This window comes from Pseudoliparis swirei, chromosome 7, assembly GCF_029220125.1.
Source record: "Pseudoliparis swirei isolate HS2019 ecotype Mariana Trench chromosome 7, NWPU_hadal_v1, whole genome shotgun sequence".
Lineage (NCBI taxonomy): Eukaryota > Metazoa > Chordata > Actinopteri > Perciformes > Liparidae > Pseudoliparis > Pseudoliparis swirei.
The window spans coordinates 20,387,417-20,407,809 of NC_079394.1; the positions used below are offsets into that span (position 1 = coordinate 20,387,417).

Genomic DNA, 20,393 nt, shown 5'->3' on the forward strand with positions numbered 1-20,393 from the left:
TACTTCTTTGTTAATGAAGCACCTTTTACTACGATGGAATAACCTTCCTGTGTAGTTTCAAGTCAAACAGGATCAGCTGGAAAGCTTCAACGCTAAACCTGATGAAGATTATATTGATTCATATTGATGAATAACATTAATATTAAATTAATAACAACAAGTATGTATCTTTTGAAATCAGCTATACTACTTTTTTGTATCAAAACCTTTCTTAATCCTTTAAAAAAAATAGGGCTTTATCTCTTAAATTTGCATTTTGGGATTTAAAAAAATGTTTACGTTGGATTTAGAGTCAAGAACAACATAATTTAGGAGGATGTGTTTTGTGTTGAAGCAGCTCTCCTCTGGCGTTGCATTCAAACCTTTACATGCCATCCAAATATCAAAACTCCTTCCTCAATCCAAGTTGTTTCACAATAAATGTTGCCGCAGACTTATTTTATAAACCCAGACATATTGAGGCCATTACACTGACTTGTGTTTATCTAAACCGTATCCCATCCACGTGGGTACATTACAACCATGCTACTGCCCATAGATCAAATTATGCTGATCATAATGAAATGTTATTGATCATGTTGACATGATTTTGATGACGATGATGTAATGATGATGTCAGGGGGCTTTACCTCCATATGGAGGCGTCACCCGAGTAGAGCCAGGTGTGTTTGGCAAGAGAGCGAAAGGGGAAACTATTCAACCGCATCTCAGACAAAGCGAGGTTTCTCTGTTCAAGATGAGTTTCATTCATGTTTCTGTTGCTGTTATGCAATACAAGAAAGTATTGAAGTGACACTACGAAAGAATGCGTGTTGATTTACTGACCGCTCCTACAAGAAAGAAACAGTGTGTAAAAGTATTATCTTATACTGAAGCCACTAAGCAGTTTCTTTAACACACTCTGTTTGTGCATGCTGCTACTACTTTATAGCTTTCTCTCTCTGTCATCCTCTTCAAGACACACACACACACACACACACACACACACACATGTTAAAAGGGATCTCTGTCTACTACACTCACAGATTGCACTGTGTGGTTGCCACAACAAACCTGGCAACCCGACTACTGGGCTGAACTAGCTCATACAAGTACGGCGAGTTTAATTCCTTCGATGCGGATTTAAATGTTGAGCGACATGTTTAACGCTGCATCACACTGACACGGTGGAAAGGCCTGTACTCCAGTTTTCATGTGATGTGTTGAAGAAATACAGAGTTCAATGAATCTCCATTAATAGCCACAAAACTTGAAGAAACTGCCAGACAAAAGATGCACTATAATAATCTCATCTCTTACATATTTCTACTTTTATCCAAATAATCTTACTCTGTTCCAGCGTATTTCTCTGGAGTCCGGTCCTGATTCCGGTGATGTGTGCCCCATGTCCCACGAGTCGTACATAAACATCCCGTGCCGTGTGATTGGCTATACGTAGATGCAGGCTCCGGCGTGTTGTTATCTTCACCCGGCACCTCGTGGCCTCGGCCACTACGATAGATGATTCTCGCTCATCTGTCGACTCCCCTGGGTGGACTACTTCAAGGGGCCCGGCCCGTCCTTCCGCCATTCCCTCACTCTTTGGGGTCACGTCCAGCCCGAGTCCCTCTGCCCTGCCCCGGCTCCCACGGCTCAGGGTGTCGCCTGCGTCGGGTCGGTCGCCAACCCCCAGCTCCAAACTGCTCTGAATGAGGCCGCCTCCAACATCACTGCTTTTTCTTTGCTCGAGAACCTCCATCATTCAAACCCAGCTGTCTGCGGTAAGACCCCCACACCCCGACTAACCACTCAGCAAGCTGAGCTCTGAGGCCGGGATGGGGAGGAACACACACACACACACAGGCCTATACATACACACTCTGAGAGATGGTGAGAGACATACACCAGACACATTCTCTCTCTCTCTTATACAGAGACATGGCGGGCCCTCCAGTGAATGTCAGCGATGTTAACAAAGAGTAGAGGGGCATTAGAGGGGGATCAATCCCAAAGCTGCAGTTTCTATATATAACCAGGTGGTCCTGGCTGCAGAGGAGCAGCTAATCTAACTGATTACAAAAGGGGCAGGCATGACCCAAGAAGGGATGGGGATCACTTTATTTTCCTCTCTGCAAGTCTTTTTTTATCTCTGTATTTTGCTCCTATCAGATATATTTCTTCTGTTTCACTCTACAGTTAATCTGCTCCAACACTGACAGACAGAGACCGACTTCAACCACTCGATAACATCTCTCTGAGCTAATATTTGATAACATACAGGCAAGCGTGGACTGTGAAAGAGCAGTGTATAGCATTACAATGGATGGAACTGTTCAGTAGTTTGCTTGAGGGAAAAAGAAGACTTGTTGCATCACTCCCTGGGTCCCGTTTGTTGTTTTTCGTGAATGCAGGAGTTGCGATGAAGTGATGATCAAATGTGGACATGGAATATGAAGTTTAATCCCCATGAAACATCCACGAGGGATATGTGTTGCCAAATCATGACCACTGTGTGTGTGTGTGTGTGTGTTTTGGAATAAGAAGGGGACAGGCTGCACAAACAGAACAAGGTCAACACTGACCTTGGGTCAGCTTCCTGTTTCCCTCTAATGGCTGAGATTAGTGCTCTGAATATAGACGGTGATCCCAGACCATCTCGAGGACACTTTATCCCAAAGTCCTTGCAGCAGCCTCCTTTACACAGTCAGCGTTTGCCTGTTTAAAGGAGGCGATGCTCTCGAAACAAACTAGTTTGGATGAACTGCTGAAACACTGAATAATTTACTTGAAGGTATTCATAGTGTTGCACTGACTGTGACACACAAAAGGTAAAAGAAGCATGTGTGTAAAAAGAGCGATAGCAATGCGACCCCTTCCCTTCATGCAGCTGGAGGCCAGATGTGCCAAAATGACAAAGTAGGAAGGATTTAAACTTTAAGTGATTAATTCTCAACACAACTAGGCAAGTTGTTCCACATTCAGTGTGTATAAAGAAGTACAGCACCATGAGCACCGTTCAGCAGAACTAAAGTGTGTGTCACTATCCCAACATTCATTCTATCTCTTAACAACTATCAACATGTTTTACTTTTAGATGCTTTTTAGACATTTTCTTTGACAAGTAATATTTTTTGGATTGATGGGTTGTCAAGAGTGTAATAATTGCGATTGGCCCCGGTTGTTCACAAATTGCCTTCCTACATGGCTTATTGACAGCTTCTGGGCTCATGTCGCACCATCAATATTTACACCACTGGTTTTATTCTGCATGGTCAGCGACTTGTCATTTCCTAAATACCTCTGGGTTGTCCGAAAATCTTTGATTGTTTGGTGCAAAATTTAGTGAATCCACCAGAATCTGATAGGGAACTGCAGTCAAAGCCACAAAGAGAAAATAAGAAATGTAGGATCCAAAGTATTTCCATCAAAAAACAGTTTGCCTATAAGCAATCCTTCACTGCTTCACAGTTTAACAGCTCACGACGAGGAGCAGGAACTGCAGTAGGATACAAAGCATCTTCAAAAATTTAATCTGGTGCCATTACTCAGACTGTATCCTGTCAGTGCTGCATGAGATTTGATGACTACCGTCTGCCCCTCCCAAGCCAACCAGCTCAGACCGCCGGTCTGCTGCACTTATTTGACCATGAGCCAAGAAGAATGGATTTATCTCTAAATCGGATGAAGGAAGATGAGAGAAAGACCGAGAGGAGGAGAAGCGGAGAAAGTGAGGCTGTGAATTTTATCAGATGAGGCGCAAGAGAGAGGAGAAGTCCATCAAGGGTTTGAAGAGTGCGGTCGCACAACAGTATGATTGAACTGCACCGGTGTGAAGTGCACGGGTCGGGTTGATGTGTGAGAATGAAGGAGCGAAGGAGGGAGGAAATATGTAAAAGATAGAGGGAAGGAGTTAGGCAGCCGGAGAGGTGGGGAAGACAAAAAGGTTGAGTGCTGTGTAAGGAGAACAGGCAATTTAAAACACACACACACACACACACACACACACACACACACACACACACACACAAACTTTCAGTTGGATTTACGGGCAAACATCTCTCTAAACTGTGACTCACTGCATTATTACATCTCTAGCAGGTAAATACAACATACACTTGTTATTGCAGCAGTAATATAAATCCAAAAACATCAGGTAGAAAAACACTGACAGGGAACAATCCTTACATAACTTTTCTTAAATCTCTCTTAGATCCAATTTCTTCTGTAATACGACCTCAAATTCATCTTACAATCCCCCTCACTTCGTCCTGTTATGCTTTGCCACACATTCCTGCCTCCTCTCCTCATTTCCAACTTAAGCTTGTGTACCACATCCTTCCAAACCTTTGTTCTTTCTCTCAGCCCTCCAGTCCATGTTCTCCTCTTATATTCTCTCATATCTCTCTACATCCAAGATCTCGTTTTTCCTTGTGTAATCTTCCCTGTGCGGCTTTCTCCTCCCTCCCCAACAACAAGATGTATGCTTCAATCAGATAATAAGTTGCAGTGGAGAGTGTCAGGATTAATAACGGAGAGGAGAAGTAACAGAGTAATAAGAGTAATAAAATGCAAAGAAATGTCACAAGAGAAAAATGTAAACCCATAGTGTAAAATAAATCTACTCCAGTTGGTGGACTGTGACCACAACCCTTAAATACTGACTGCTTGGTCGGGTTTTCTCCGGGGCGGTGTTGCTCTGCTCGGCAACATCTTAAATGCAAATTACTGTAACATAAATAGGAAATACCTGTTCCAATAATAAATTACTTGCATTTAAATTCAGCTTCTCTTTTACAAAAAAAGCTGTTTTCACTATAATTTGTACCAAATTTCATAGTTTTTTCCTGGAAAACATTTTAGGAATTTAAGAGGAAATAATTAGGAAATAATGCACTTGTAAAATGAAAGTTGACAATCTAGAAAAATCAGTTAAATACTACTACTACTAGTAATACTGATAATAATAAAAACAGCTGTTTTCTATAGTGCGTTTCAAGGGACGCTTTACTGTACATATATCAAGGCCACATTAAATAAACATAAAATAACACCAGAAAATAACTGCATCCGCACTCACACACCCATGTATACAGCATCCACTGTCAATGTGCAGAAGATATACTGTAGTTGCTAGGCTTTCGCTATTATGATGCAACTACTGAACATTCACAGATACCAATATAAAGAAAACTGATCCCAACTAAAAGATTGCGTTGTGCACATGGAACAACACGAGGCCTGAAACAGAGACAGACCTTTTGGAGCCAAACAAATAACTTCTAATTGAGTTTTCCGTCATGATAACATAAGCTGGCTCTGTTTCCGTGTTCCTTCCTCTGTCGAACACACAAAGTCAGACACACACAGGCATGGCGGTAAACTCAGAGAGGATCATGGGTAGGGTATTTTTAGCGTGCTGCAATTGGTGTCTCCAGGGAGACAAGACTGATGGGATGGGAGCATCAGCTGCTCAATTAACGCTTTCGGTCTGAGGGTTGCGTATGTGCATCTTCACACCCAAGGGAGCGTCATGTGACTTCCCAGAGGTCTAGTGCAGGAGGGCATGGTGAGTGTCTGCTTGTTTGTGTGTAGAGTGAGTAGCATCCTACCAGTGTCTGTCGCCGTCTCCTCGTACTCGTTGGTGGTGGGCAGTGCAGGTACCAGTGGCTCCATGTTCATGATGAGGTTTTTATGGCTAAGAGAGCTAAAACTTCGACTCTGACCAAACTGGGCTCTGAAAACACAAACATCAACTACACTGACTGCTTTGTGCGTTACGTTGAGGTGTGTATTGTCTTGCATAACCAAAGCATGTCTGCTCTATTTCCACAATCTTTCCTTGCACATTTGGAGTTCCATGAATGGATGATTGATAATTTGATCTTTACTCATCATGTCTCTGTATGGGAGGGTATTACTATAAACAGGCAATGACTTCATTTCTAACGGTGTCAGAGAGTGCGTTGTGTTTTTCCTTTGCACTTGTCCTTACCTGCGCACGTCTGGTGGCTCTCTCTGAATCTTTGAGCTGGCTTCTATCACCTCCTTTGCAACTCTTCCACTAACAGGGACAAACACACATTCATCATAAGTCATTTAAAAAAGAGAATATAAATATCTATAATGCACACAGGTCTCCTTAAACTCTTCAGGTTTGGGTTGAAATTGCGTCCAAGACTCAAACTGGAACGGGAAGCCAGGGAAAAGTTCCTCAAATCAGTATGATGCTCGTTTTTGTGTCGACGTCCAGCTGGAGACGAGAGAGTCTCACTGATCGGACTACCTCAGATGAGACGCGTGAGATTTTTCATGTGTTTTGCCGTTGTCGCTCATAATCAGTGCTGCCGAGCAGGCAGATTCCTGTCAGCATGGTTCAGCAACTCGTGAGTCGGGTGGTCGGCCGACACAAGTTCTGAACTCTGATCAAACTGTTTCAAGTCAGCAGGCTTCACCTTCATACACTTTAGTCTGTTGTTGGTAAGATGGAAGGTCAGGTTGTAGGGAAGCCGGTGAAATGAAACAATAATGCTGGAAAATGTGCGTCTCGCGCAGTAAAATGCTGAACAAGGAACTGTAATCGTCTAGTACAACAGGATGAAGATCTGATCCGATCTGCTTCATAAATACTGTGGACCGCAAAGCTCTTTTCGCTTTGCATTTGCACAAATGACCAACAAACTCCAAAAAGTCAGACTGCTTTTGCTTGCTGGTGAAATGAAGCAGACGGAAGTGGGAGGCTGGTAAAGAGCTTTGTCTGAGGGCAACACAGCTTCAAGAACAGACTTTATCGTGAGGCTTTCCTGCGATAGGAGGGTCGAGGTCCCATTAACATAGATCGCACATCGTTTGTGCTCCAAATTCTGTCCGTCATTGTAAAAAAAACTTGAAACTTGAATACTGTCTCACCTGTATCTGAACCGGCTTCCTTTAAAGAAGATGTTACTGCTGGAAACTGTCTTTATCTGACTTGACTTCGCACACCTGTCAACGAGAGGGAGGAAGAAACAAAAACACAACAACAACAAAACCCCAACTTCATTATTACAAAGCATGTGATGCACAAACACTGAACGTTCTCGTTGAAGCGTTTCAGTTTGTGACTGTAGCGTTAACCTTGTGCACCGAGTAGCCGACGGCGAGCAGAAGAGGGATGTGTGGCAACGTGTGCACTTTTAAGAAGTCGTAAGTCAAGCCTTCATGTTTGGTTCAAGATCATTTATCATGCAGCAGAGATGGTGCCGGTGGAGTAGAGACGCACACCTCTGCTCTGCTTGCCGTGTGTGTGTGTGTGTGTGTGTGTGTGTGTGTGTGTGTGTGTGTGTGTGTGTGTGTGTGTGTGTGTGTGTGTGTGTGTGTGTGTGTGTGTGCGTGAGGACTTGTGTTAGCAAAGCTCTGCTTGGCGGCCATTTACTAACTCAATTCGCTCTGATTTGATTAAGTGTCTGATTTTTGTTCAACATCCGAGAGGACATCCTCTCCCTCTCTGTCCGCCTCTCAGAGACACATGAGCTGGAGGGCAGACAGGCTCGGGTTGTCATGAGAAGGCTTTAACAACTTTCTGCAGTTCTAAACAAGATGACACACAAATCGGTGGGAAAACTGTTTCATTATAGAAGCGAATAAAATGGTATAGCAAACTAAAAATCTTATATTTGAAAAATAAAACATGTTGAATTAATTGCCTGAATGGGACCTGTTCTGTTTCACAAGGTCCATTCAAGGTCCACGCCGTCGACGATGGACTGGCCGACTGTCCATGGAATTTCAGATATGAACATTTTACATTTGTAAATTTCTATTTTAGCATTTTTATTTGAAAATGAGATTAAATGATGTATCATAATTGTTGGAGATTTATTTTCTGTTGATGGACCAATCGATTTATCAACTCAAGGTGTCAGCTCTACTTTGGCTTAAAGATTAAGACTATGAGTTCGTTCATGCTCTGGAAACAGGCAGTGGCTTTAAAAACAATATATTAAGGCTCACAGTGATCTAATCTCTCAAGGTTTTCGTAAGAGATAGTTTAAATCTTTACAACTGCTGCAACATAGGGACGAGTTCCTCTATTGTTGTATGACCATAAAGTAAAATGTAACGCTGATATTTCCATTGAAAAAAACTATTTTCTTTGCTCGCAACCTTCTCACAACCATGACCACAGACTCTGTTTACTCTCCATTCCCACGCATGTTTCCATTCCTGACACGCCGGCAGCGTCAATCGTCCCTGTGAATACAGAGAACGGCCTCGAAGCGATCAGCTGCTCCCTCAGTGAAGGACAGCAGCACATTGTCGCAGCGCGGCAGGACAATCATTAGGAAAGAGTGATAATGTGCTCAAACCAATGCAGGTCATGAAGAAAAGCACATTTGGCCACTTGAGTAAAGACAGGAACATCATAGAGGCACATAACTATTTTAAAGGAGATAATATTTAAAACTGCGATAACAGTTACCAATTAGAGCCGTGCTATTTCAGTTAAATATGTATAATATGTGATAATATATCTCTGTTAAGTGTCTTTGCTCTTTTCCCCAACAAATCGTACTGTGCTTATTTCGGTGGAAGGGAAATTTTGGGATTAAATAATAATGCCCAAGTTTCTTCTAGAGCAGCTCAATACATTCCCTGGAGGTGTGTGGGTGTGTCTCTGTGTGTGTGTGTGTGTGTGTGTGTACGCACTTGTAAAAGGCTTGGTTCTCCACCCCGCACTTCCATAAGTGCTTACACGCAGCAGGGGTCGTGGTGTGAAATGTCAACACCAGTTTCTTCTGCACAGAAAAGGACAAAGACAGAGAGAGACATAGAGAGAGAGAGGGGAGCCGAGGATGAGAAATGAGAATACCAACAGACGTGTGAATAAGGATAGGAGAAGTGCTGAACACATTGAGGGGGAGCTGTGCAAAGTGCTGACCCGCGGACCTGAAGTCGTAAGCTTTGATGATGTAAGGCAGATATCAGGATTTGGTCACAGTGTTCGGCACTAAAAATGCTCGTTGCTTGCTGAACATGTTTAACCCTTGTGTTGCCTTCGGGTCATTTTGACCCCATTCAATATTTAACCCTCCTGTCGCCTTCGGGTCAATTTGACCCGATTCAATGTTTAATGTCGGTGTTCTTTCGGGAGTCAACAAACAAACATAAAGTACCTCACACTTAAACTTGGAAAACAATATTAATTCTAATAATTTTCTGGAGATTTTAATAGCTGGGGTCATATTGACCTCAAGGGTAAAATATGTTAGTAAATATAAAGGTAACAGGAGGGTTAAACATTGAATCGGGTCATATTGACCCGAAGGCGACACGAGGGTTAAATATTGAATCGGGTCAAATTGACAAGGGTTAATGGACGAGGAGAGGTATATTCCTGTAAATGTCTAATTTCAGTCCTGTGTGTCTGGTAATATGAGATACGCGATCAATGCTGCTCAACAGCGGGGGTGGAGGGTGAGCGAGAGAGGAAACACTCAATCAATAGCACGGGAATGCACCGATCCAGTTAGTTTCCCATGCTGAAGCCCTCGTCAGCCATATTGCTCAACCCCCTCAGTGTCACTCATCAGTCATATCAGGTATGTAGTTGGGATTTACACACATGTGCTGCAGTGGCCATGTGTGTGTGTGTGTATTTGTGTGACTGTGTGTGTGTGTGTGTGTGTGTGTGTGAAAGTACCACAACTCCATGTTCAAATATTATTATAACATTGTTCCCACTTTGGCTGGCATGCACACGTATTCTTACACAACAACGTGATGTTTTGTGAAGCTCATCTGCTCCTCAACTTGATATACTATTGTATTAGTTACGGACATGACTTGCATTCTGTTACGATGGTGTGTCCTTATTTGCAAGCTAGTTTTCAATTTCTATAACCTGGTGTAATGTCAAAACCATTTCTATAAACCATTAACTTTATAGTACTTAGCTGGAACACCAATGGGCAACTAAAGAGAATATTATGCAATAGATAAAGTGCATTTCAAGCAAGTGTTACATAATAAAACCGTGAAACGCTGCCATCAGCACAAAGTGGGAGAGTGAGGTCAATGTGTTCCAGGCTGAATAACAAGAGGTGAGGTTGAAGTCATGCAGTGACCGTCACACAGTGGAAGACTACACGTAAACACACTTAAATCCTGATACAACACGTGAACATGTAAGGATATAAAGTATACACACAAGCAAAGACACACACACACACACGCATATAAAGACACAGTTCAAATTTAAAAAATCAATAATCTTGTCAACACAATGGCTGACATTAAATAAGCAAAATGGACAGAGATATAGATTATGCAACGTAATATTGCATAATCTATTGTTTTCTGATGGAATTTATCATATTCTTATAATGTGGCTATGGACAGGGATGCTAATAGAAATTTCAACCATAGAGAATTTTTATTGACAATGACTTAAAATAACAATTTACACACATGAGCTAAAAATGATTGAAAGAATAAATAAATGAATTGAATGAAATGACATAGAAGACCTTTGTATAAAGTGATATAAAACCAAATGACAAAAACAGATAACACTGAACAAAGAAAACGGTTCTCCAATCATAAAGTGAGGTGAAGGCACGAAGAGGAATCAAATTGTTTTGTGCTATGATTATTTCTAATATTTACTCACCAGTGATGACTATGTTTACACACAGAGAGAAGAGACAGAAACACAAAGATAAAACTGCTTCTTCAGCTATTCATGAGTTGCCAACAGACAGACGGACAAAGTTAAGCAGAGATGAGAGAGCTGGTTTAAACATCATCGTAATGAGGAGAATAGTTATGAGATTGCTTGGCTGATTGGTAGATTAAAGAGTAACCTGTTTTACAGAGAGGAACACATGTTTTTAAGACACCACGATTCATCAATACGGGTTAAGTAGCGAGACACAACCAGCTGAAGATGGTATGCACGTGTATGAGACTCGCCCACAGCTCTGGCCTGGAGGGGCTGCACATGAAACATGTCCCAAATGCAAGAAACCTGTAGTAGTTGTAACTTGTAATGTTTTAATGTGTCAGTTTCTTTTTTTATGCTTGTCAAAGATGTTGGACGTTGTCCGAACATGGATGTAGTGAAGGAGTCTCATATTTGGACCACAGTCGACACGCGGTGGGCGTGAGGAGGTTAGATACACACCCACCAGCCTGTGAATCCTGCCTGTTAAAGAGTTCTGAAACAGTGACACACACACACACACACACAGGATTGCATAGACAAACAGTAGAGTTTCATAGCACATCATGTAACCAGTACACAGGTGAGAGAAGGGAGAAGAGAAGGAAAGAAGGAAGGGGGAAAGAGGATATAGGATGGACACGTACGCAAAACTGAATCTGAATGAACACAGATGGGAACTGTGCAGCGTGATGATGACTACACGACACAGCATGTTTTATTCTTCGTGTCTCCCCTTTAGCGGACACGCCGCACTCACCTCTTTCTGGACCCCGATGACGTAAAAGGTTTTCCCTTCAAACTTCAGCTTGCTAACATCCACCCTGCAGAGAACCATCGTATTAGGACCAACACACAAACACACGATAAGACGCAGTGGACTTAAGCTGAGAACAATCACCACGCTGTCCAGGTGGAACTGTAGGATTATTTGACACAGTGGCCTGTTGTAAACAGTGAGTTTGTTTACATTTACATCTTAACACTGATGCAATGTAATGAAGTACATTTATTCACATTCAGTACTTAAGTTTATTATATAGAATAAATTATTCAACAGTACATTAAGTAAGCTAGAAATTGTGCTGCCTTGATCATTGTGTAAGATGAAATACACAACATCAATGCATTAGTGATGATTTAACAACACAACATGTATACTAGTTAACACTCTACATCATTAGTATGTAAACGTTTGATATGGGAAGTACATAACGTTGTTAATTCTTATGTACTTTGCTGAAGTAAATGTGTGAATGCAGAGGTATTGGTTCTTTTACCCAAATAAACTAACTAAGTCAACTAAACACTTTACAGACTCCTGCCTATCAATAATAGATGCTAAAAATTCATTTTTAATTTTTACTACATGGTGTACTAGAGTACTTTATTGTTTACAGTAACAATGTCCAACAAATAAAACCATTGCCACATTACAAATGTACAGATGTGTACCATTTGAGGAGGTGGATCCTCTTGTTTCCCTGGAAGACCACAACACCTGTGGCTGTGAACCCGAGAAAGGCTGTGGAGCCTGTGAAATCCTGAAAACACACACAAACACACACACACACACACACATGCGCAGCAGCCCACAGAATAATGGGACACAGGTGGATTAACAGCAGGGAGGCAGGTGGGCTAACAACAATCTCCATGGCAATGGCACCTCCACCGGTGACACACGCCAACCCTCTAATTTGCAGCAATTGGCATCAAGAACAAGTCGCAGAAAATACCGAACAGGTTTGATATGGTGAAGCAAAACCAAACCAATACCAACTCCCGAGTAAGAAAGGACCACGCTGTGGTCCTGTGACTCGGCCACACCATGGTTCATCAGCTGTGTCTCTCTGTATTTGCTCTTTCTACCTCTGTGGTCCAAAGAGCTTCGCTAATTCTTGATCTCCACAGATCAACAATCTGTGGAGATCAAGATTATACGTGTGACGCAATAACAGACATTTCCAGCCCCACTGGCGAGAGGCAAGCAGATAAAGAGGAATTTAAATATCTTGTTAATCTGCTCAGCATGCTTTGATACGCCTGTCCACGGGAGGGTGTCTGCGTTTCACACTCTGACTGGGCGGAGCGTGAGCAGAGAGGCCGAGAGTGCAGAGAGCGAGTTGCAAAATAATGCTTTCGCTCCCAAAATAATGCTTTTCGCTCCCAGATTCTGTATGTTTCAACTGTCAAAAGTGTACAAAAAAAGACACAGAGAGAGAAGTACAAGCAGTCGATATCACAGCAGAAAGCTAGGGGCACATTTTAGTGTCAAATGAACCACAATAGCAAAAGTAAGATTGAGCCGATGACGTGACTTGCTGAAGCCACGATGTTCTCAGACCAATCGATAGGAATATTGATTCCTGAGGGATGTTTCAGACCATATTTGATAATGTTGCCAAAGGGTTCAAATGTAAACTCAAGGCTAACTTGGACCTTTCCTCACTCATTTCACCTCCGTCTCCCCCATTATTACTCCTCTCTCGGTGACTTCTCGGGTTGGCTGAAAGGCTGCTGTCAATCACGTGTGCAGGCATCCATTTAATATGGAAATCAAGGGCAAACAAGCAAAGGTTAAAGAGGACGAGTGACTCTACGTATGTGTGTAATTGGCACAGTCGCTCTCCACTGAAGCCAGAAGTTGTATTTCTGCATGACGGCATTAACAACTTTGGGGAGTATTTACACCTGTACTGTAAATGAGATGGCTGCAATTGAAATGAACTCTTTTAATCAATAATGATGGCACAGTTTATATTGTGTTAACTGTTGGTTCTCAGCATAACAATAAAACCTGTAAACTTGACAGTGACAACAAAGTGTAACTTCCTACTGAAGAGATGACAGAGCAGAGAAATATGTAATAAACTGTCATAATAACTATTTTAGAACCGTAATAAGAAGTTTCACTGGCGAGAGCAACTGTCTCACTGACTTCCTACCTTAATTGATGGCTGTAAATTATCATATAAAAGCCATTATGTACAAAGGCATGATGTTTATATTTCACACATAAATATACAGTACATACTGCATATGCAGAGAAAGGGGCAGAGAACAATGTGTGACACGGGAGGAGGAGGTCCTCTAAGACAGTGACATTTCATCAATTAAATGCAACAATAATGTGGCTAAATAAATGAGGCGTGGACAATAAATTGTGGCAACATTCATAAAGAATAGCAGAGGGACCTTGTCAATATCAACAACCCCGGGCCTCACAGCCAGACTGTATTTATTCTCCACTAAAGTTACCTTGCATGGGTGAGGGTCGACTCCGTAAGTCTCGAGGCTGTGAGCCCTTTGGAGCATGTTCAACTCAGCAAATGAAGCACACTGGCCCCTAGGAGAGAGGAGACAAGAGGTAATGCTGGTAGCGTGGGTCCCTTTGTGTTCGGTTCTGAAAACCTCCCAAATATGTTGAATTCATCTTGATTCACAGTTGATCTATAAATCTAATATACTGTGTGTATAGACAATAGCAGCATGGACTTACTATGAGCTGTGAAATGCCAATATGCCTGAGAGGGATACTGTTATAGTGTTGTGCAAAATATCGTATATAAAAAAGTTTTCGCTAAGTTATTGTATTTGACCCAGTTTTTGATCGTCTGCAGATATTTAGCTAAACCAGACTTATTAACAGAAGAGGAGGTTTCCAGTGGGAGCGTTAACGCTTTACTGGCTCATGTGTCTAAGTGCTGGAAAGTCAGGACGCGATGTACGATGATACTCTTCATGACACCGGAGAAATAAATCAACATTCTAATTGTACAGCCATACATTTGCACATAGAGTCAAAGTGCAACCCATCCCATGTGTAAATCACCTGGAGTGTGTTTCTACGGCCGAGTGGTAATCTACATCATCTGCCTCTGTGCGGTGGGAAATGAAGGATTTGGCTTTAAAGTTTCAATAATCGCTGCGTGTGACGGTCACAAACCCAACAAGATCACTCATGAGCTGCAGCGATGATACAAATACGCAGCTTGAGGGAGAGGGTTTATGTATAGATTACTGTGATGTCAGTGCACAGAGTAAGACTTTCAACATATTTTAATCGTATTTACTTCCGTCATTATATTTATGCAGCATTAGTCTCCTGCTCTTTTAATTCTTTATTGTTCCATATCCAACTTCTCTCCTTAAAGGAGTGACACAGTTTATAAATACGTATTGTGTCTGGCTTTTCAGGAGCTTCTTATCACACACGTTCAGCTGATTTTACTCCATGATGGTTGATTTAAATACAAAGTTAAATCCTAAAGATCCTAGCTTAGCCGGCAAGGATTTAAAAAACTAAGCTGGAAATAAATAATTCATGCTCATTGCTAATCAATTTCAGTTTTTATTTACTTTCTACTGAAATATCTTCTGCATACATCACACACATCTCTAGGTATCATCAAATTGTGTCTATAGCCAGAATAACAGAGGGCACTCTGTGCAGCCTGTTTCAAACGCACAGATCACAGGAGTGAGCATCCGCGCCTGTCATCCAAATCAAACAGTCAACTGATAACGAGCATCGAGCTTCAGACGACAAACAAGCTCACCAGACACACACAAGCACAGGCGCACACGCTTGTTTACCTGAGCTCGTTCTTGTGTATTTCGATGATCTTCCTCTCCAGCTTGAGGGTCTGTTTAGGGAACAGCTTGAAGTCTCGGATGTAGTCTGACGGGTGCTCCTCTGGGTCGTGGTCCCCGAGCTCAGCTGAAGACAGACGACAGGGAAGTCAGCGTGACAATGCAAGCAGCTGTAAAATGTAGGTGTATACGTGCAATGCTGTTTCAAAAGAACAATTCAACACTTACAAGCAGTAGGAATTCAACATGATATATAAACGCAGTCTATTTACCTAAACATTTACCAAAACATTTAGGGAAATACAAGGATATGCTTAATGGTAAGGAGTTAGTTCTACAGGAAATGTTAAACTGGAGCGAGCAATTGATTAGCTTATCTTAGCTTAGCTTAACTTAGTTTAACATATTTGGGGGCGGCTGTAGCTCAGTGGGGTAAGGGGGTCGTCCTGCAACCCCAAGGTTGTCGGTTCGATCCCCGCTCTCCCCATTAGTTGCAAGTCGAAGTGTCCTTGAGCAAGGCACTGAACCCCCAGTTGCTTCCCGGGCGCATCACTGCAGCCCACTGCTCCTTAATAACTAAGGATGGGTTAAATGCAGAGAACTAATTTCCCCTTGGGGATTAATAAAGTATATATCTCTATCATCATAAAAACTGGAAACTGGGAAACATCTAGCATGGCAGTGTCTAAGGGTAAGACAATCTGACTACCAGCCCCTCTCAACCTCAAACTGAGCTAAGCTGACTAAACAAATTAACATATTATATCTTGTTTGTTTAATCCGTACAAAAGCTGAAGTTTTAAAATGCTTTACGTTAAATGCCGAGACAATTTGGTGTTTGAAAGCAGTGTTTTCCCAGAGTCTCTACTGGCTGTCTGGCAACTGCAAGCAATACAGAAAATAGTCTGGCACATAACATGTTGTTTTGTCATTGTTGGTCTTTGTTTTTTGGACGGACTACACACACGGTACATGGTGTGAGAAGTGAGAGAGCGAGACAGAAAGAGAATGAAAACTATTCCGTTAGACTCTGAGTGAACATATGTTTATCATAAATGTGATGGGTGCTTAATCCCTGACGAAAGCTGAAAGAAAGAACTTTTTAAAAATATCTTTATTTCCACAGGAGAACATACTCATAAGCAGCTGAGATAACCCTGATAGATTAATATATCCCAGTACAAAGCCCTAACTGACACTAATTTATCTTTTAAATCCGTTCATAATTATCAGTCACAATAAAGGTTAAATCTGAAACTTGCCTGGAGTTTAATTAAACGGTAATCCTCAACCTATTCTCCAGCTCTGTAATCAACACCCTGACAAAGTGGGACAGGGACCTGCCCTCGTTAATCACAGCAGCCAATGATATGCTGCAGACACTCTCGAGGTCGAGATAACTCAGCCAGTCACACTGTGCTCTCTGGGGATAAGAACCAATCAGAGAGTGTTTGCACAGTTCAGAGATTTGTATATGAGCCAGAGGGGTTCATTTATATCACACAGCTCAGCTAATTCCACTCGTAATCCATATTAAAGCAAATGGCTCATTATTAAACTACATCTGATAATTAACTGAAGAGGAAAACATTGTTCTTGATCCCTTTCCAAGCGGGCCATATACATATTGCTGGGTTTTAAAATGTAGGGTTACAACATTAAACTGTAGCTAAAGAGGCAGAGACCAGATATATGGAGCTCTTCTTTCAGACATAACCTCGTTATATTAAGTGTTAAGGCACAGTTTACCCCAAAATTCCAAATACATATTTTTACTCTAAACGGAATACATATTTATTTATCTAGATTGTTTTGGTGCGAGTTGCCAAGTGTTAGACTTAGTGGACATTAAATGAGAGTGCTTAGTAATGATGTTACCTACTGAAAACTGATTTACTACATTTCACAAAGTGAACACAATACAGGCTACACTTAGTGGGTTACTTTAATGTGAATCCTACAGTGACTTCCAGCTCAATGACAGAACACAGAGCAATACACTGGATTTATATAAAATTTATAACTTACAAACATTATGACTCTTCCATATGCCATCGCTAATGTCGTGTACACATCAACCTCTGTAAAGTGCCCAATTCTAGTTTTTCTACAAAGAAGAGCAAATTCAGTCACGCTAGGAAACAGAAACATAAAAACCTGCTCATACCCGTGTTTACATCTTTGAGATAAAAGGAATTTGACTGCAGCGGTCTTAATCACCAGTATGTTTCCCCCGCGAATACATTTAGTGGCCTCACCCTGTATGATGCAGGCTCCAAGATATGCAGCTTCAGCAAAAGGACAAAGGAGGCGACCGTGGTAGACGTCTCTCTTCAGCTGGAGGTACAGGAGGTACCTGGATACACGAACACGGCACACGCAGTTGAGAAGAAAGAACTGACAATATCACTTCACCTGAATGTGCTGTATTTGTGTTAAAGTATATTGGTCAGCGTCTCGCAGGACTACATATCCATGTTCACATCGGCCAGATAGACAGTCATTGGTTCTGATGCGTCATCATCAACATCATAACGGAACATTATCTTCAGATTAAATTGTTCCAGATGGTTAAAAGTCAAATTCATGAAACCGATATAGTCTCATCATGATCCAGTTGTGTTACAATGGCAATTAAAGAGAATATTGCGATGGAAACCACGACCAATACAGCAGTGACTGGTTTTGTAGTTACTATGGAAACGGCTTCAGTGGAGGCGAGTTTAGGACGCCGACACGGGGCTCTGTCTCGTGTTACCAATGAGAAAGGAAATGACAGTGGAGCTGAAACGAGAGGGACGTGAGACGCCAAGGACGCAGGTGAGTCTCAGCCACTCACACCTCGGAACGTGTTTCCTAACTCAAGCCGCAGAAGAGAAGCGTTGAAGGCTGAAGGACGGGAAAAGCCTGCTGCTGTAGCTAAATAGTTTTATTCATATCGTCGGGCTGTAGCCACATGGAGGTTCTTCAAATTGGCCTAAAAAAACACAGCTGTCTTCATTTCCACGACCTTCTCAGGTGTGGTTAATTTAATCCTTCTCTTTTGTCAGCGATACCTCTTCTTTCTGTCTCCCATCTTCTACTTACTTCCCCGATCTCTTGTTTCGATCCTACAGTTACAGTATCTTTCACACTCCTCTTGATTCATGTAACAGGAAGTCCATCATCTGTGAAGGGTCTCCCTAAAGCTTTGCACATGACTAATGAATGACATTGCAGTTTAATTGTCTACAACTGACATGCAACATGTGAGAAACAATTCACACTTCAACCGTCCACTAAGCCAGAAAGCCAGAGGAGGAAAAAGCAAATGGCGAAAAGATAAAGAAAGTGAGTGTCCTTTACACTCCTCTTGATTCATACAACAGGAATGTAACTCCTCTGTCAATTGATATGTATGAAAATAATAATCTATTATAATGACTACACAACTTTAAGACACATAAATTCAGTCCATATCCGAAACGTGTAAACTCTTGACATTTCAAGATTTCATTCAAATCTTCCATTACATTCAATACTGAATTTTTTTAAATTCATTTTCTAAAATATTGTCAATACATAATAAGTACATTACTCTCTGCTTCAGCACTGATAACGCATCACCTAATATGGATGTGATCAATAAGAATAGTGGGTTGCCCTGTTTCAAATAACATTCTGCAAACTGGAGCACATGCAGCACACAAACATTAGCAGAATCGTTTTGGGGATTTTAAATGCTCAATATTGAGCACTTCATTGGCCGTCATCACTGACCGCAGCTCTTCTGAACTTTCCCAACTCAGCTCGATTGTAATGTCCATTCCCAACTCATCTGAAGCAATGTGGTTTAATAATGACACGGAGATTAGCTTTGCTTTTTCTTAGAGCAAGTGAAAATAAATGAACACATACAAATGCATTCCTTTTAAATAGTTTGCAAGAAGAGTGGTGTAAAAAAAACGAAAAAGAGAAAGACAACTTTTCTATTGCATATTCGCACATAATCACATTCAGCACATGTCGCTAAGGTCATTATCGCATGTTGAAACATGAGTATTTGTGAATATACTGTGTTTAGAAACAAATTATTTTCTAAAGAAAATGAATCCTAAAATTTGGGGACATTAGATAATCCAACATTCAAAATTGTGGTGGCAAAACTTTGATATTATGTGTCGGGGATCTTACATTTTCAACAAAACTACTGCATTTCAAAAGACTATACATGCATCTCTGCTGTCAATAACATACATGTTTTTTAATTTTCTTTCAACAGGCTTAAAAACCCAACCAACGGTCCCAGAGACGATCAACCACCATCTGGGATCCCTTTAACCATTCCTATGGCTTTCAAGCTACTGGACCATCAAGCTATAGAAATGAAGCTAATATGCATATCCATGTAATAAAGTGTCTCGAGAGACGCATGTCAGGGTCCATTGTGTGTGTTAGTTCTTACTTGGTGAGCTCCTCCTTGATTTTCATTGGCTCGTGGGGATAAAACTTGACCCGGAAACACATGGTGTACGGCTGCTGGGCTGCTGAAGACAAGAGAAGTCCGTTGAGAAGAAAGAAGAATTTGGCAAAGAAGAAAAAGAGTTTAAAAGAGAGGGTGGAAACAGAAATAAGTTTGAGAAAGCAAATGAGAGAAAAGTAGATGTCTTTAATTGGGAGAGGAGAGGAAAAAGGAGAGATAAATGCAAGACAGAAAAGGAGCAAAGCAATAAGGATTATGTAAAAGAGACACAAAAAGAAATAATCTCTAATACTGATTAGTCATTTGATAATGACAGTAATTAGTCATCACCCACACACACACACACACACACACAACCATGGGCTTCGTTTCTTTTCCTTTGATCCGAACTCTGATGCATTTCATTTCTCACTCCCATGTGTGTATTTGTGTGTGTGTGGTTGCTGCTTGAGATAATTTGAGCTTTGAATGATATTTTAATAGACATAGTAACATAGACACACACACACACTTACGTAAGTTCACTCAAACACACAGTGGATGCTGTGGCACTCGGATCAAACGACAGCAGAAGCCTAAACTGCTCACTGATCTCACATGATCAGACATTCATGCACACACAAGCTAACATTAAAAGTTTACTCATTAAAGTTTTCA

The 20,393-nt window shown here is 41.4% G+C and overlaps 1 protein-coding gene and 1 long non-coding RNA gene across 2 annotated transcripts in view; one reads left to right on the forward strand and one right to left on the reverse strand.

Annotated features, from left to right (window-relative positions):
* frmd3 (FERM domain containing 3) overlaps positions 1-20,393 on the reverse strand; it is a 33,375-nt gene that overhangs the window by 9,673 nt on the left and 3,309 nt on the right. The window contains exons 2-11 of the mRNA XM_056418258.1: positions 19,719-19,797; positions 17,533-17,630; positions 15,278-15,401; positions 13,940-14,027; positions 12,134-12,222; positions 11,439-11,502; positions 8,665-8,753; positions 6,886-6,960; positions 5,972-6,040; positions 5,589-5,713 (exon numbers count right to left, since the gene is read on the reverse strand). Coding sequence (XP_056274233.1) covers positions 5,589-5,713; positions 5,972-6,040; positions 6,886-6,960; positions 8,665-8,753; positions 11,439-11,502; positions 12,134-12,222; positions 13,940-14,027; positions 15,278-15,401; positions 17,533-17,630; positions 19,719-19,780 — 883 coding nt within the window. The 5' untranslated portion in view covers positions 19,781-19,797. The remainder of the gene's footprint in view (positions 1-5,588; positions 5,714-5,971; positions 6,041-6,885; positions 6,961-8,664; positions 8,754-11,438; positions 11,503-12,133; positions 12,223-13,939; positions 14,028-15,277; positions 15,402-17,532; positions 17,631-19,718; positions 19,798-20,393) is intronic.
* On the forward strand, positions 1,671-19,696 carry LOC130196283 (uncharacterized). The gene is made up of 2 exons (XR_008832219.1): positions 1,671-1,760; positions 19,536-19,696. It is a non-coding gene; the product is annotated as an uncharacterized LOC130196283 (long non-coding RNA).